The sequence below is a fragment of the Lampris incognitus genome, chromosome 9 (assembly GCF_029633865.1).
Source record: "Lampris incognitus isolate fLamInc1 chromosome 9, fLamInc1.hap2, whole genome shotgun sequence".
Lineage (NCBI taxonomy): Eukaryota > Metazoa > Chordata > Actinopteri > Lampriformes > Lampridae > Lampris > Lampris incognitus.
The window spans coordinates 26,326,173-26,343,732 of NC_079219.1; the positions used below are offsets into that span (position 1 = coordinate 26,326,173).

General features: G+C 44.9%; 1 protein-coding gene across 1 annotated transcript in view; it reads right to left on the reverse strand.

Moving 5' to 3' along the window:
- The window catches only part of pop1 (POP1 homolog, ribonuclease P/MRP subunit), a 29,291-nt gene that overhangs the window by 2,248 nt on the left and 9,483 nt on the right, over positions 1–17,560 (reverse strand). The window contains exons 8-14 of the mRNA XM_056286252.1: positions 17,385–17,478; positions 17,188–17,296; positions 16,906–17,025; positions 6,379–6,500; positions 5,924–6,115; positions 2,875–3,029; positions 849–1,091 (exon numbers count right to left, since the gene is read on the reverse strand). Coding sequence (XP_056142227.1) covers positions 849–1,091; positions 2,875–3,029; positions 5,924–6,115; positions 6,379–6,500; positions 16,906–17,025; positions 17,188–17,296; positions 17,385–17,478 — 1,035 coding nt within the window. The remainder of the gene's footprint in view (positions 1–848; positions 1,092–2,874; positions 3,030–5,923; positions 6,116–6,378; positions 6,501–16,905; positions 17,026–17,187; positions 17,297–17,384; positions 17,479–17,560) is intronic.

Genomic DNA, 17,560 nt, shown 5'->3' on the forward strand with positions numbered 1-17,560 from the left:
CTGGATGTACTTTGGGTATTCTCATCAGGGACATTATGATGACAGGGAGGTACAGTGGAGTAGGGTCATGTATCAGGCCTGTCAAAGAAGCGGCTGGGGTCACAGGGGAAAAAAAAAGAGGGGAATAGTAAGTGATGATAAAAGTATAACAGCAAAGAACAGAGTGACTCAAGGGACTTTCAAAAGTCAATTGCAATAATATTGTTTAAGTTCTATTGAGGGGGAAGGGATGTACTGTTAACCTAGAAAGTGAAACCTTTGCGTGAACTGGTTCTGAGAAATGCATGTATTCATCAGCACCGGGATCCCCCCCCCTTTTCTCCCTAATTGTACTTGGCCAATTACCATATTTTCCGAGCTGTCCCGGTCGCTGCTCCACCCCCTCTGCCGATCGGGGGAGGGCTGCAGACTACCACATGCCTCCTCCAATACGTGTGGAGTCACCAGCCACTTCTTTTCACCCGACAGTGAGGAGTTTCACCAGGGGGATGTAGTGCATGGGAGGGCCAAGCTATGCCCCCATTCCCCCTCCCCCCCGAATAGGCGCCTCGACCGACCAGAGGAGGCGCTAGTACAGCGACAAGGACACATACCCACATCTGGCTTCCTACTCGCAGACACGGCCAATTGTGTCTATAGGGACGCCTGACCAAGCCGGAGGTAACACGAGGATTCGAACAGGCGATCCCCGTATTGGTAGGCAACGGAACAGACCGCTACGCTACCCGGACGCCCCTTGGACCGGGATTTCTTTGTAATAAAGAGTGAGACAGTCAACAAAAACGTCCTTAAGTCATTATCATTAGTATAAAATCAAACATGATAAGAATACATGAAGAAGACAGTACCTCAGGACAGTGAAGCGTTGTAGTGTCAATTTGGTGACGCGCTCACGTGATGTAGTTTCCTCGGCCGTCGGCTCGGTGGTCTGCAGGACCCTTTGGGCCTGCCTGTGTCCTCCTCCATCTGAGCTGCTGCTGCCTCCCTCCCCCGTGATGAGGTCCCATTCCTCAGCCAGCTGTTGCCAAGGGCAACAGAACGGAGCCAGACAGCCATGCTTTATGTAATTGGTTCTTTTGGCGGGCGGACGCCTACAGAAGAGGTGAGAAGGTCAAACCCTTGTCAAACTATTGGGTGCAGCCCTGCCAATTTATGTAACAAGTCATGACTACTTAACCACGAATAAGAAGAGTATTAATACCACACAGCTTTATTCCCATCTAATTTGCATGGTTGGAAAGGTTTTTATGAGAGAAATTAACCAAGTTCAAACCTTTTGGTTACCGGGAAATGATAGTTTTTTATGAATAAAAAAAAAAGACTCAAGGCAAACCAGTTAATTTTCATCCTGCTATTTTGAGTACTTCTGAATGCAACAACCAAGTGACACTGGCACTGTATTGATCGAATGCATCATGAGGTAATAGACTATATGTCCATTATAGAATATTAATAAAAGGTAAAAGCCAATAAGGCCCCATGATGACAAGATAGTCCTATAACTGGCTTTGATTTTGATATACTTTATTGATTCCCATGGGGAAATTACATGCTGCATTTAACCCATGCTAGCTGTGTAGCTAGGAGCAGTGGGCAGCCGCCGTGCAGCACCCGGGGACCAACTCCAGTTAGTCTTGCCATGCCTCAGGCAAGGGCACAGACAGGAGTATTAACCCTAACATGCATGTCTTTTTGATGGTGGGGGAAACCGGAGCATCCAGAGAAAACCCACCGCAGACACGGGGAGAACATACAAACTCCACACAGAGGACGACCTGGGATGACCCCCAAGGTTGAACAACCCCGGGTTCGAACCCAGGACCTTCTTGCTGTGAGGCGACAGCGCTAACCACTGGGCCACCGTGCCGCCCAAAGTCAATGAAGTCAATGAATTCATGATACAATGGTGATGGATTGCATTTTAATGGAACACAAGGGGTCCCATAGTAAAGGTGAAGCCAACATCTCAATGCCACAGGAACATGTGAACGTCAATGCCAATCAGGTTTGTTCAATTAGGGTAACATGTATTCATATATTATTTGATTATTTCAGCATTATAGCACCCCATGCCTCAAGGCCAAGATTGCCCTTGCTATAGCAATTTGAATTAATCCATCTATGGAATGAGATAGACTGAGCTATTTGGAGTAGAGATTCCCTACATGGGCCGGGATTCCTGTATATTAACGTCAACACTGAGTGAAAGCTTCCACAAAATGGAGGCTTTTCTTTTTTTGTATTTTTCCCCCTTTTTCTCCCCAATTGTACTTGGCCAATTATCCAACTCTTCCGAGCCATCCCGGTCGCGGCTCCACCTCCTCTGCTGATTTGGGGAGGGCTACAGACTACCACATGCCTCCTCCAATATATGTGGAGTCACCAGCCGCTTCTTTTCACCTGATGGTGAGGAGTTTCGCCGGGGGACGAAGCGCATGGGAGGATCACGCTATTCCCAATTACCCCTCCCCCCTGAACAGGTGCCTCGACCAACCAGAGGAGGCGCTAGTGCAGCAACCAGGACACATACCCACATCTGGCTTCCCACCTGCAGACACGGCCAATTGTGTCAGTAGGGACACCCGACCAAGCCGGAAGTAACACGGGGATTCGAACCGGCAATCCCCATGTTGGTAGGCAACGGAATAAGACTGCTACGCTACCCGGACACCCAAAATGGAGGCTTTTCTGAGGGGCAAAAGGGGGTGCGATGCAATGTTAAAGTGTCTCTGATTGTTTGTACACGCTGTATGCTTAATTCATAAACTTCCTTGAACAATCCCACATACGACATGAACAAACTGAGACTGAAAAGTTCTCGGACATGTATTGTCTCAAGTCCGACAGGTCAGTTCAGTGAAGTGTCCTGCTTACCTTTTGAACTTGCCCAGGAGCTCGCTCTCCTGCTCCTCCTGGAAACGAACGCCAGCAGGGCAGTCTGGGTAGTCATGGGGAAAGTGGGGAGCTCCTTTGTTCTGCGAGTGTTTCAGACTCATCTTCAGCCCACCAATACGAACCCCTCTATACACCTGAGAGGGAGAGAAATGGGGGTAGAAAGAATTAGGAGAAATTGGGACAAATGTAAAAATGTATTTGAGGTCAAATCTACATGATTAAAATAGAACCCGGGGAGTATTCAGTTAGACGTTAGGTTTCACACTCGTACCAAAAATGAAACTGCACTAAATCAGAAGATGAAGCTTTATTTTTTTGGGGGGGGGGGGGGTTTCCCCCTTTTTCTACCCAATTGTACCCAGCCAATTACCCCACTCTTCCGAGCTGTCCTGGTCACTGCTCCACCCCCTCTGCCAATCCAGGGAGTGATGCAGACTGCCACATGCCTTCTCCGATACATGTGGAGTCACCGGTCACTTCTTTTCACATGACAGTGAGGAGTTTTGCCAGGGGGATGTAGCGCGTGGGAGGATCACGCTATTCCCTCCAGGTCTCCCTCCCCCCGAACAGGTGCCCCAACTGACCGGAGGAGGCGCTAGTGTAGCGACCAGGACACAAACCCACATCAAGCTTCCCACCCACTGACAAAACCAGTTGTTTCTGTAGGGACGCCCGACCAAGCCAGAGGTAACACAGAGATTCAAACCTGTCATCCCCATGTTGGTAGGCAACGGAATAGACCGCTACGCTACCCGGACGCTCTTATGTTGTCCATTTTGGCATAAAACTCCATGCTTGGGGCGTCCGGGTGGCGTGGCAGTTTATTCTGTTGCCTACCAACACAGGGATCGCCGGTTCGAATCCCTGTGTTACTTCCGGCTTGGTCGGGTGTTTCTACAGACACAATTGGCCGTGTCCGCAGGTGGGAAACCGGATGTGGGTATGTGTCCTGGTCACTGCACTAGCGCCTCCTCTGGTTGATCGGGGTGTCTGGTTTTTTTTTGGGGGGGGGGGGGGGGGACTAGGGGGAATAGCGTGATACTCCCATGCGCTACGTCCCCCTGGCGAAACTCCTCACTGTCAGGCGAAAAGAAGCAGTTGGCGACTCCACATGTATCGGAGGAGGCATGTGGTAGTTTGCAGCCCTCCCTGGACTGGCAGAGGGGTGGAGCAGTGACAAGGATGACTCGGAAGAGTGGGGTAATTGGCAAAGTACAATTGGGGAGAAAAAAGGGGAGGAAAAAATATTCCACGCTTAATTAAGAGGCCATTTTCACATTTATGGACTTTATAGACTTTAAGTAGTGCTCTGATATGTACCGACAGTTTCAAGATTAAAGATCAAGAGTTTTATCTGTCACGTACACACAAGTACAAGTCCTGGGTGCAGTGAAATGAAAAAAGGTACGAGCTCCAAAATGTGCAAACAACAAAGTACAACAGGTACACACGCTTTCCAATTTGCAATATACAATTTACAATCAACAGCTTAAGAGCTCTGTAAAAAGAAAACAGACAGAACAATGTATACAGTAAAAGCACTTAAAAATAGAAATCTGGGCAAGATTTCTATCTTTAAGTGGACCGGGCAACATGACAAGTAACAGAACCGTATCAGTCTACGATTGAAGATTATTCTGCAGAACAACAAAACATCACAAGGGGAGATGGGTGCAATTGCCACAACATAAAATCTGTAGTCATGCAGTGTATGCCATGTGATAATACTGTGTTTCAGGGTGCATTTATGGCCTGGGAAATCTCCCAGTCTGAACCGTCAAAACAACATCTTTTCAAAGATCTTTTGTTAGCCTCTTGGTATTCATCACTACACACAGACCTTCAGTGGTTTTTAATCGGTCCATTTAGGTTGACTTAATTCAGTATCAGGTGACAGCAAATTAACTTTCTGCAGGCTTTAGAATGCAATTTGCTCAAGCACAACATAATTACCAATGCCAATTATAAAGAATGTGCACACAATGTGTTTAAGCCAAAGTCCCAAAGATTATAGTTTTTGTTTAACTTATTGACATCTATTTACACTGGTAATTACAAAGGTTTTTAAGCAACAGAGACCCCAGGGATCCATTGGAAATTAAACAAAGTTACCAGTTCTGTTGTGTCAGCACCTTCTCTACGGCCAAATAAATGGAACAGTTGATCCTAGGTGTTGGCTATGGATGTTAATAGTATGTGTCAGTGATGGTCTTTTATGAGCTTGTTCTGCCACATCTGATTGCTGGCCACAACTACAATGTCTTCTTCTGAATGTTGCTGCTGTGTTGAAAACATAAAATGTGACGGGCCTTAGTGTTTGTCCCATCAAAGTTCCATCAGACAATAACTATTGAAATAAGAGACCATAAAAGAGTTCATGATTTGAAATCTTTTGGATTAGTTATTGTTTTAAATCATCATCAATGGAAAGTATCAAAAAGGGAATTTGCTTGCATGAATATCTTCAGGATATAGGTTTGTGCGTTTCATACATGAGAAATTAGCAGCCACTTTACCATTACGCAAAGAATTTAAAAATGATCCAGTTCACGGGACTTTCAGCTGAAGAATGGGCGATAATAAAATGTAAAAATTTGAAATGTGCATACATATAGTAATTTCAACCGTGTTTGCTTTGTACCTTGGCAGACCTGCGTTAAAACCCTGAAATTCAACAAATCCAAAAGTTTACGGTTTTACCCATGACTACTGAATATGTTTCAAAAAATTGTTTTAATATTCCATGATTTTTCTTTTTGTTTTTTTAAAGCATAAAGCAAATGAAAATAATTTTTATTGTTTTAATTTGGCCCTGTGATGGCCTGGTGGCCTGTCCAGGGTGTCTCTCCGCCTGCCACCCAATGACTACTGGGATAGACTCCAGCATCTCTGCGACCCTGAGAGAGCAGGATAAGCAGTTTGGATAATGGATGGATGGATTCCATAATTTGTGATTAATGGAGAAACTTAAATTAGGTATGCTAATCAAATGTCATCAGACAACCACAGGGCTGTCTTTACTACCTACCAGTGGGACCCAGAAAGCCATCCCCCAGCCCTTGGGGAGCAGCAGGTCCCATCCAGCCCCCCAGGAGCTCATCTCCTGTCCCACTTGCTTCCCAGGCTGGTGCACCAGCAACACAGGGACCCTGCCCTGCAAAGGAATAGGGCTCAATCTGGAGCCTGGCACCAACACCTCACTCTTCATACGATTCAGTTCCTGTGGGTGATGCCAAGAAAATCATAAGAAATAGAAAAAAACATCCATGAAGGCCACGGATGTTAATGTGACCCACATGGGAGAGGAAACGGGGGGAAATCATGACACATATCGATGTACAATAATCCACATGTGACTTCTAGTTTTCTGTTCAAATAAACTTATCACAGATACGTTTATTTGAAACTTATCTATGGTATGGGAGAAATTCCAAGCACAGTTATTGTGAGATACATTCAGATGATAAAGACATGGAGCATTACCTGTTCAGATATCTTGTTATGTGTGACGTTGTCACGGATGGACTGGTCCCACAGGGGACTCTGACAGCAATGCTCCGGTACCCCTTGCAACATGAGCTCCCTCCTCCTCTCCTCATCCACCTCTGCAAAAAAAAAGAAAACACAGCACACATGGCAAGCTCCTATATGTCTACGGTCACTATAAAGCTGAGGCAGCAGTGCAGGTTTTCTTTCCAACCCAACACCAGATGATTGCCCTTGTTACACCTCCACTGTTTGGTTGAAGGTCAGCTGATCAGCAAAATAAACTGGTGTATAGAGTTGGGTACTGTTCAAATTTGAACCAGTACCGGTACCCAACGGCACCTTTTTTTCGGTACTTTACTCTCTCTGTAATGACAAACATGTAATTTCAGTTGTCAAAAATAAGAAAACAAGCACAAAACTGACCCACGGCACACCCGCCAAGTGTGACGTTGATCAAATGAACAGTTGTCAAGAAAATCACAAGACGGACGGACGGACGGACGGACGGACGGACGGACAGACAGACAGACAGACAGACAGACAGACAGACAGACAGACAGACAGACAGACAGACAGACAGACAGACAGACAGACTCCCTTTCATTTTAGTTACATTATTATTATTCTGAGGAATTTTGAAGACTAACAAGCATGCGTACTAAACGTCCCTCTCAGGTCATCCATGAGTGAGTGACCAGCACGGTGGGCAGCATGGTGGCCCAGTGGTTAGCACTGTTGCTTCACAGCAAAAAAGGTCCCTAGTTTGAACCCTAGGCTGTCCCAGGTCCTTTCTGTGTGGAGTTTGCATGTTCTCCCCATGTCTACATGGGCTTCCTCCGGGTGCTCTGGTTTCCTCCAACCATCAAAGTGTTACGATCAATAATCTTGTCTGTGCCCCTGACCGAGGCATGGCAAGAAGAACAGGAGTTGATCCCCGCACGCTGCATGGCGGTTGCCCGTTGCTCCTAGCTACAGTGTGTGTTGGGATGGGTTAAATGCAGAGGATGAATTTCCCCACGGGGATTAATAAACTGCATCTCATCACCACAATTTCCGATGCATAAGTCAGCTTTGCATTTTGCATCACAAATATTGCAGCCAGCGTTGTTTGTGTAAAGTTTGGAAAAGTGTGACCATTTTCGGCTCACCATTGCCCTGACTGTATTGGACTTGAACAAGCTGTAGGTTTAGGGGAAGGGTATGGTTTTCTCATTCTCTCTAACGTATACTCTCTCACCCAGATGCACACTTGCAACAAGCGGTAAAATAGGAGGGATTTTTTGAAAGGCCCATAAGGAATCTTGTCAGTAATCATTTGAATTCACAACACAACCCGCTCTCAAGGTACTGAAATTTGGCACCGACTTGATCTAACGTGAATATGTACTCGATAGTACCAACGTAATTCAGTCAGTCCCCTTAAGTATCGAGTTCATTACCCAACCCTAGTGTTGTACTGGGTTGGAATTAAACCAGTATACACATGGCTCTCAATGACCCCGTGATTATCACTGGACTAAGGAAAGTGAGGAGGAACATTCTGCAACTCCCAATTTGTAAAATAAAAAGGCAACCAAAAGACTGATGTGAATCAGCCTTTCAATTGTGCCGAGCTATTTAGATTAGATTAGATTAGATTGGTTTACTTGCCACAGGTTTCATGCTCCCTGTGCTTTTTTTTATTTTGATATACTTTATTAATCCCCGTGGGGCAATTCTTTTTCTGCATTTAACCCATTCTAGCTGTGTAGCTAGGAGCAGTGGGCAGCCACCGTGCAGCACCTGGGGATCAACTCCAGTTCGTCTTGCCATGCCTCAGTCAGCGGTCAGGGGCACAGACAGGAGTATTAACCCTAACATGCATGCCTTTTTGATGGTGGGGAAAACTGGAGCACCCGGAGTAAACCCTCCTCAGACACGGGGAGAACATGCAAACTCCACACAGAAAGGACCTGGAATGACCCCTAGGGTTGGACAATCCCGGGGTTCAAACCCAGGACCTTCTTGCTGTGAGGTGACAGTGCTAACCACTGGGCAACAGTGCAGCCCAAATGGTCCTTTTCAAATGGTCCTTACAAAAGCATTGTAGATGCAAATCATAGAAACACAACTTAATTATTTTAAATCCCACTCCTACTTTTGGCAACTCTGTTAACTTTGATCTTCTCAATATAACGTCCAACACATCTTTTATTTGCCAGGAATTGACTCATACTGATGCCGCAGACAGTGGCCTCGGTTCTGTGCTTTCTTGTACTTTTTCTGTTTTTGTTTGTTTAGTTTCCAGCGCCCACTCACTGATCACATACAGCAGGGAAGAACTTTTAAGCCCCCAACTGTCCACTTGACAAACTGAACAGACTTTTCTACCGATTTTAACTAAACATTTTAATGAAAGTCTTGCTGAGGTCTTGGATCGGTGCAGCCCTGTGCAGACTATGACGAAGATGCCAGAGGGGTAAATGAGCTGGAGCACTCGTTAAACTGCGACTGCGGGGATTTAGAACCCCACTTCCGTCAATCCACCTGTCGAATGTCTGCTCTCTGGCCACAAGATGGACGAATTGCTACTCCTAAACAGAAAAAGCTTATACTTTTCCAGATCTGCCACCCTGTGTCTCACTAAACCTGGCTTAGTGAGCATATCATGGACAGTACGTCATCTGCCGCAGTTCCAACTCCTCCAGGTGGACTGCCAAACGGAGCTATCAGGGAAAAAAATGGGGTGGCGGCATATGCTTCTATATAAACGAATGTTGATGTACGGATGTCACAGTGTTGAAGAAATCACGCAGCCCTCACTTAGAGACCCTTTTCAATGACTAAACCATTCTATTCACCACGGGAATTGTCATCATTTATTCTGCTTGGTGTCTATATCCCACCCCAGGCCTGTGTTAAAGAGGTGCTAAAAAACCTGGCTGATCAAATTACAATTACATGGAGTGCAAATATACAGACTCCCTACTCATTATCCTTGAGGATTTTAACAGCACAAACCTCAGCCAAGAACTGCCAAAATACAGACAGCATGTTAAATGTCCCACCAGAGACAAAAACACTCTGGATCAATATTAAAGGACGCTTATCACTCTGTTCCCCATGCAGGTCTGTAGATGCAGCCTCAAGAGTGACAGAGCCAGCTGTTGAACGAACGGGTGAGAAACTAATTTTACTATCGACGCTTTGAAAGCCAAAGAGGAGCAGATCCAACAGAGACTCACCACGTCTAAATGAGACCACTTTCCAACGTGTGATTGAGTTTACAGAGAAGGCTCGTCTAGTTCAATATGGAAAGTGGAAACCAGGCAGCAAAAGATGTTCAAGCTACTTTGCAAGCCACGGACATCGGCAGACAATGGACGGTGCCCTCAACAGCAGACAGAGAGATGGACGCCAGACACACACCGGCAATGTGGACAAAGAATCTGTTCAACAGACAACTCACCCAGGCGGAGAAAGACATCCTTGCTAAGGGGCTGAATTTTGCTGCCATGCCGAGGCAAATCCCGCTAGTGGAACTGATAACAGCTACAGAATCGGTGATCCATAACAACAACATCACAGCTGCGGAAGCAGAGCAACTGCGGACAAAAGTTTCGGCCTGCCTCAGCAATGCGAAGCCGCTGCTGTCCAACATAAGCAGGGACGAGAGGAATGCTCTCACGACTCTCAGTAAGGACAATAACATCATCATCCATCCAGCGGACAAAGGCAGATGCAGTTTTATTAAACCAGACAGACTATCATGAGAAGGTTATGATGTTACTTAACACCAGTACTTATGAGCCCCTGAAACAAGATCTAGGCAGTGCATACAAGAAAAGGGCGATAGATTTGTCTGAAGTGGTTAGAACAGGACAGTGCTATTGACAGAATTTTGCACCATTGATTATACCCAGGGGAAGCTACACCTAGTCTGTATGGTTTATCCAAGATATATAAACTGGATGTGCCATTACGGCCTATTGTTTGTATGATTAACTCAATGACCTATAACGTCTCTAAGTTTGAGGTATCTATTCTTAATCCATTGGTAGGCAGTAATGAACATCACATTCAGAACACTATGGATTTTGAGATAAGGTGAGGGACATCATTATGGAAGAGAGATGAAGATTATGATATTACATCTCTCTTCATGTGCGTTCCTGTTGATGAAGCAGTGGAGGTAGTCCATACGATATTACAAAACGACCCCCCACCCTTAGCAATAGGACCACCTTCAACACTGACCAAGTGTGTCTGCTCCTGAAGCTGTGTCTCCAGTCCATGTACTTCACATACAGGGAGGGGCAGTACTATAGACAGAAGCATGTGTGTGCTATGGGTTCCCCAGTTTCACCTATAATAATGGATTACATTTATATAACAGTTTATCTAGATACCCAATGCACTTCACAGAGAAGGGGGGAAAGCCACCTCAACCACCACCAATGTGTAGCGCCCACGTGGGTACAAACATACATCAGCTTGAGGTGGAAAGGGAGGAATCACTGAGTCAGTTAAATGGGGGGGTGATTAGGTGGCCAGATGGAGAGAGCCAGGTCGGGAATTTTGCCAAGATACCAGGGGACCCCTACTCATTGTGTTAAGTGCCATGGGATCTTTAATGACCACAGTGAGTCAGGACCTCGGTTTAACGTCTCATCCAAAGAACGGCATCTCCTACAGTAGTGTCCCCGTCACTGCACTGGGGCATTGGGTTTGTTTTGTTTTTTTAATTGGGACCAGATGGAAGACTACCCCCTACTGGCCCTCCAACACCACTTCCAGCAGCAAATCAATTTTTTCGGGAAGTCTCCCGTCCAAGTATTAGCCAAGCCCATACCTGCTTAACTTCTGTCATTTCACAGAGTCAGGGTACATGTTGGTATGGCTGCTGGGTGTAGTGGCCAACTTGTATATGGAGGAAGAGGAAAAGACGGCTCTGATTATCTTATCCAGGGACACCACCTAGCCATTGGTTCAGATTTGTGGACGACACCTGGGTAAAAATCAAATCTCGGGATGTACCACATTTCACACCAGATCAAGTTCACCAAGGAGTATGTGAAAAATGACAGATTCGCCTTCTTAGACTGTGAAATGCAAGTGGTGATGGGGGACATTTGATTGTTGATGTTTGCCATAAACCAACACCTACTGATCAGTACTTAAGGTTTGACTCTCATCATCCACTGGAGCACAAACTAGGAGTCATCAGGATGCTATACTACCAAGCTGACAGCATCCCCACTGACACAGCAGCCGGTGAAGTGGAGGAATCCAACATTAAACAGGCCCTGGGTAAGTGTGGTTATCCTAACTGGGCATTTATCAAAACCAGGAAGACAACCAAACAGTACACCAGCCGATCGAACAGAGAGGAGAAGGACAGCAGCTGTCTAAGTGTAAAGCAGTGGTGATTCCATATGTGGTGGGAGTGTCAGAACAGTTGAGATGCATATTTTCCAAACATCATGTCTCAGTTGCTTTTAAACCCCAAAACACGCTGCACCAGAAATTGGTCCACCCCAAGGATCAGTTCCCCTGGCACAAACAGAGCAATATAGTGTATGTTGTTAAGTGTTAGGAGGATTGACATGACTTGTACATTGGGGAAACCAAACAGCCGCTGGCCAAGAGATGGCACAACACAGGAGAGCTAACGTGTCAGGGCAGGGCTCCGCAGTCTACACCCAGTCATCTGCAGGCCAGTGGCCACTCTTTCAAGGATGAGGATAAGCACATCCTCGATAGGGAAGAACACTGGTTTGAATGGGGAGTCAAACAGGCCATCTATGTGAAGAGGGAACGACCATCGCTGAACCGGGGGGGGGGGGGGCTAAGAGTACCCCTGTGGCCATCTCACAATGCAGCAATTGCAACTATTCCCCAGTCGTCTGTGACTGGGGAACTGGCCATGATAACTCTAGTTAATGGTCACATCAATTTGCATATGAAACCGATCGTTGTTTTCGATCATTATTCCACTGTATTGTTTATAAGGGCGGGGATAGCTGCAGTCAGCTGAGAGTGAACAGGTCACTTAGATGAGTGATGAAATGTTTCTTTCAGTAAACGTTGTGTCTAGATGAGCTGATTCAACTTTCTGTGACCTGCAAACTAACAATACACCTTGACATTTTAAAAGATTCCATAAGAAATGTTAATAAAGGGGTTAAAAATAACAGAGCACAGTATTTTTCTGACCTTACTGAAAAGAACCAACAAAACTCTAGGGTTTTGTTCACTGTAACTAACCATGCCACAGAGGCTCCTCTGAGTGTCAGTATGATAAGATAAAATATATAGAAGTATAGGTAGTGGGGGAGGCGGTTGCGGAGGGGAGGATGACGAGGAAGGTGGCCGCCATCTCGATGAATTCTTCTCATCTCCTCCATGATGAGATAGTGGGGAGGAGCACATTCAGTCACAGACTCATTGCCCCCCAGCAAACCACAAAATGTCTCGACCAGTCTTTTGTACCAACAGCCATCAGGCTCCACAACAAGGCCCACCCCGTCCCAACCTTGCCCCCCCTCCTCCTCCGCCTCCCGCACAAGGACTGACTAGGATCGACTCCTTGACCTCCATAGACCGCCACTGAGCCCTCTGATTTATGATTAAGCTGACTTGACCTAGTGACCCACCTGACTGTACTGTACCTTGCATATTGCACAGTGGACTGTTTTACAGTGTACAAGTTACTACTGTAGAAGTTTGTTAAAAGAAACTCAACGGTAGGGAGAGTGCTCAACAAATAAAGAGCAAAATAATCCAGTGAGTCAAGTAAATTCTTTATGAGACAGTACAAGCCTGTTTATATATACATCCATCCATCCATTATCCAAACCACTTATCCTGCTCTATATACAAACATATATATGCAGAATATACACTATATAGACTGAATTCACTGAATTCAGGTGTTTCATTCAGACCCATTGCCACAGGTGTATAAAATCAAGCAGCTAGCCATGAAGTCTGCATTTACAAACATTTGTGAAAGAATGGGTCGTTCTGAAGAGCTCAGTGAATTCAAGTGTGGTACTGTCATAGGATGCCACTTTTGCAATAAGTCAGTTTGTGAAATTTCTTTCCTGCTATATATTCCACGGTCAACTGTAAGTGGTATTATTGAAAAGTGGAAGTGTTTAGGAACAACAGCAACTGAGCGACAAAGCGGCAGACCACGTAAAGTCACACAGCGGGGTCAATGAGTGCTGAGGCACATAGTGCGTAAAAGTTGCCAGTGCTCTGTTGACTCAATAACTGCAGAGTTCCAAACTTCCTCTGGCATTAACAGCAGCACAAAAACTGTGCACTGGACTGTGGAGCAGTGAAAATGTGTTCTGTGGAGTGACGAATCACACTTCTCTGTCTAGCAGTCTAATGGACGAGTCTGGGTTTGGTGGATGCCTGGAGAACGTTACCTGCCTGACTGCATTGTGCCAACTGTAAAGTTTGGTGGAGGAGGGATAATGGTATGGGGTTGTTTTTCAGGGGTTGGGCTAGGGCCCTTAGTTCCAGTGAAGGGAAATCTTAATGCTTCAGCATACCAAGACATTTTGGACAATTCTATGCTTCCAACTTTGTGGGAACAGTTTGGGGAGGGCCCTTTTCTGTTCCAGCATGACTGTGCTCCAGTGCACGAAGCAAGGTCCATTAAGACATGGTTGGGTGAGTTTGGTGTGGAAGAACTTGAGTGGCCCGCACAGAGCCCTGACTTCAACCCAATCGAACACCTTTGGGATGAACTAGAATGGAGATTGCGAGCCAGGTCTTCTCGTCCAACATCAGTGCCTGACCTCACAAATGCTCTTCTGGATGAATGGGCAAAAATTCCCACAGAGACAGTCCAAAATCTTATGGAAAGCCTTCCTGAAAGAGTGGAAGCTGTTGTAGCTGCAAAGGGGGGACCAACTCCATATTAATGCCTATGGATTTAGAATGGGATGTCATAAAAGCTCCTGTAGGTGTAATGGCCATGTGTCCCAATACTTTTGTCCATATAGTGTATGTGTAGATGCTGATCTCATATCTATGATGTTGTTTAGTATTGTTAGTGTTAATGTTAGGTTTAGTATTGTTCTGATCCTGAGGTGACTGACCTCTATCTATCTATCCATCTATCCATCTATCTATCTATCTATCTATCTCTGTTACTCTACCCTGTTGTCTTTTTTTACCCTCTTTGCTGTTATCTACACCTGAATTTCCCTTTGTAGATGAATAAAAGTTATCTTAAAACTGCAAAAATCTTGGTGTCATCTTTGATAACCACCTCAGCTTGAACAAGCAAATTAACTCAGTTGTCCAGTCATGTTTTTGCAGCTCTGGAGATTCTCCATGATCAGTTCAATTTAATCCAGTAGAAATCTAGACTGTCATACATGCTTTTATTTCCTCTCGTTTCAGCTATTATAACTTCCTCTACACATGTCAACAGAGACTACATAAATTACATCTTGCCCGAAATGCAGCCGCCAGACCCAAAAAGACAGCGCATTATTCCTATTTCAACTTCTCTTCACTGGCTCCCGGTAATTTTAGAATTGATTTTAAAATATTATTGTTCACTTTTAAGGCCTGCTCAGGGCTCGCACCCAAGTACATTTCAGAGCTTTTGACACTATATGTGCCCAGTCGCAACTTGAAGTCCTTACCCAAGGCTCTGCTAGCCATTCCACAATCTATGCTGAGGACCAAGTGTGAATGAGCTTATTCTGTTAGGAGCCCTACACTATGGAACAACATTCCCTGAGGAGATCAGACTAGCAAGCTACTTATCCACCACCCCCCCACTTTTTCTCCCCAAATGTACAAGGCCAATTATCCCACTCTTCCGAGCCGTCCCGGTTATTGCTCCACCCCCTCTGCCGATATGGGGAGGGCTGCAGACTATCACATCTCCTCCGATATATGTGGAGTCGCCAACCGCTTTTTTTCACCTGACAGTGAGGAGTTTCGCCAGGGGGACGTAGTGCATGGGAGGATCATGCTATCCCCCCCCCCCCCCCCCGAACAGGCACCCGACCGACCAGAGGAGGCGCTTGTGCAACCACGACACATACCCAGATTCGGCTTCCCCGCCACAGACACGGCCAATTGTGTCTGTAGGGACGCCCGGCCTAGCCAGAGGCAACACAGAGATTTGAACCAGCGACCCAATGGAATAGACCACTACACTACCCAGACGCCTCCCTCTTATCCGCTTTTAAATCTCTCTTGAAAACATACTTTTATAAGTGTGCTTATTTAGGATTTGTGGTCTGAATTTATAATTTGTTTATCTTGTTTATGTTTTATTACTATTTATTGATTATTATCTTAATTATTTTACATTGTTTTATTGTATTTATTTTGTTTTTCCTCATATGCAGCTCCTTTTGCTTTTAAATTTCCTTCCCAATGTTGCAAACTGCTTTTGAATTGTTTTTTTTATCAGTTTTCGACCTTTTTTTTTTTTTTTAATCTTGTAAAGCACTTTGTAACTTTGTTTTGAAAAGTACTGCTATATAAATAAAGTCATCATTATTAGTATTTAGAGGAGAACTGGAGACGATACAATGATGCTAAAACTGGACTGGGTCAAACAGCAGATGGAGATCCTTTTCCAATATTTGTTCTACCCTACTTGGGCTCTGCACACAACACAAAGACAACTATACAGAGGTATATGCAAATTATTTTTGGTAAAACCAAAAGTGAAATTAACCTGAATGAGTTATTAAATACTACTGACTCATGTCTAGTTGTAAAGGGATTCTTAAGGGGCAGGGCTACAGCGCAACTGCATGCTCAATCATATGTTTGTCAATGAGTGAGTCGGTCCCATTAAAACCCCCCATTCTTCTATCTGAGAATATCCTTAAAAAAAAAAACCAAAAAAAAAAAAAACAGGAAGACATTTCTGTCACACCAAGTACGATGGCGTATGATCAGAGCAGTGCAAATGGAAGTGTACTTGTGTAGCGTCTTGCAGGTAAGATTGCAGGTCAGACTCATACTTTACGTATGTTGTAATACTAATCCTGACTCAACTTGACTCAGGGGTTTATTTTCTCCTCTAATGGGGAATCAGCATAGTGTTGTCTGTCACTGAGAGTGTGGCCTGAGTACAGGGCCCTGCCAGGATTCGAACCTGGGACATCTGCATGGCTAAGCAGAGGCTCCCCAGGAGCACAGAACCAGATGTGTACTCATTGAAACAGCCTCAGGATTAGAAACAACATACTGATTCCCTTTTCTGAGTCAGACATGTCTTTTATCTACAGGCAGATATAAAACAGGGGATGGGGATGAATACGGGGAAAACTAGGCATAAAAAAAGGATTAAATTAGCCAAGATTGTTTGCTCTGTGACCAATAGCATATGCTTGAGGAGCTGCAGAGGGCTATCATTCATGAAAAAGGGAAAATCCATTCGATGAAAAAAATCTAGTTACAAGACCACAAGCTCCTGAGTACATAGACTGTGTTATGACCACCACCATGACTGAAATGTTGCCAATCTGACGCAAGGTCAGATTTTACCTTGTGTCTGCTTCATGTTGGGCAAAGCTTTGCCCTTCTTCTTTGGCAAAGTCAACCTGGGGTCGTCTACCGTCAGACCGAGCACTGTGCCAGAAGGGACCTCCCCAGTGGAGTAGATACCTGAAGACAAACACATCAATAGATGTATGGAAACTTGGAGGCATAAACAACAAATTACCAATTGCAAGGCCAGATGGGAAAAATAAAAATTACACATGGTTAAAAAGAAAAAAAATGTAATTGTTTTGACTGAAGTTGAGAAGTAATGGATATGCAACTGACTCTTCAGTGTATGAAAAACGTCAGCTTGTTGACGATGTAGGATCATCTTGCTCTCATCTTGGCAGTGCTCAGGCCACCAGAGGGAGGATGGATGGGATTTGTTCATTAACTAAAATAACACAAACAAAATCCTTTCAGTGATACATGTAAACATGTTTTAGTGGGTCTTACCATGCCGATATTACTACATTTCTTACATCACAGTCGGTGGCAATTTCCAGAGTTTCTGTCAGAACAGAATGTGACTGTGGCCCAATTAGCCGATACCGCACAATCTCCATCGTGAGATCACTGCGACAGAAACGAAGCAAAATGGCAAATATAACTTTTCAGATTAATATTCACAGCTGAAAGATACCCCAGCTCAAAGTCA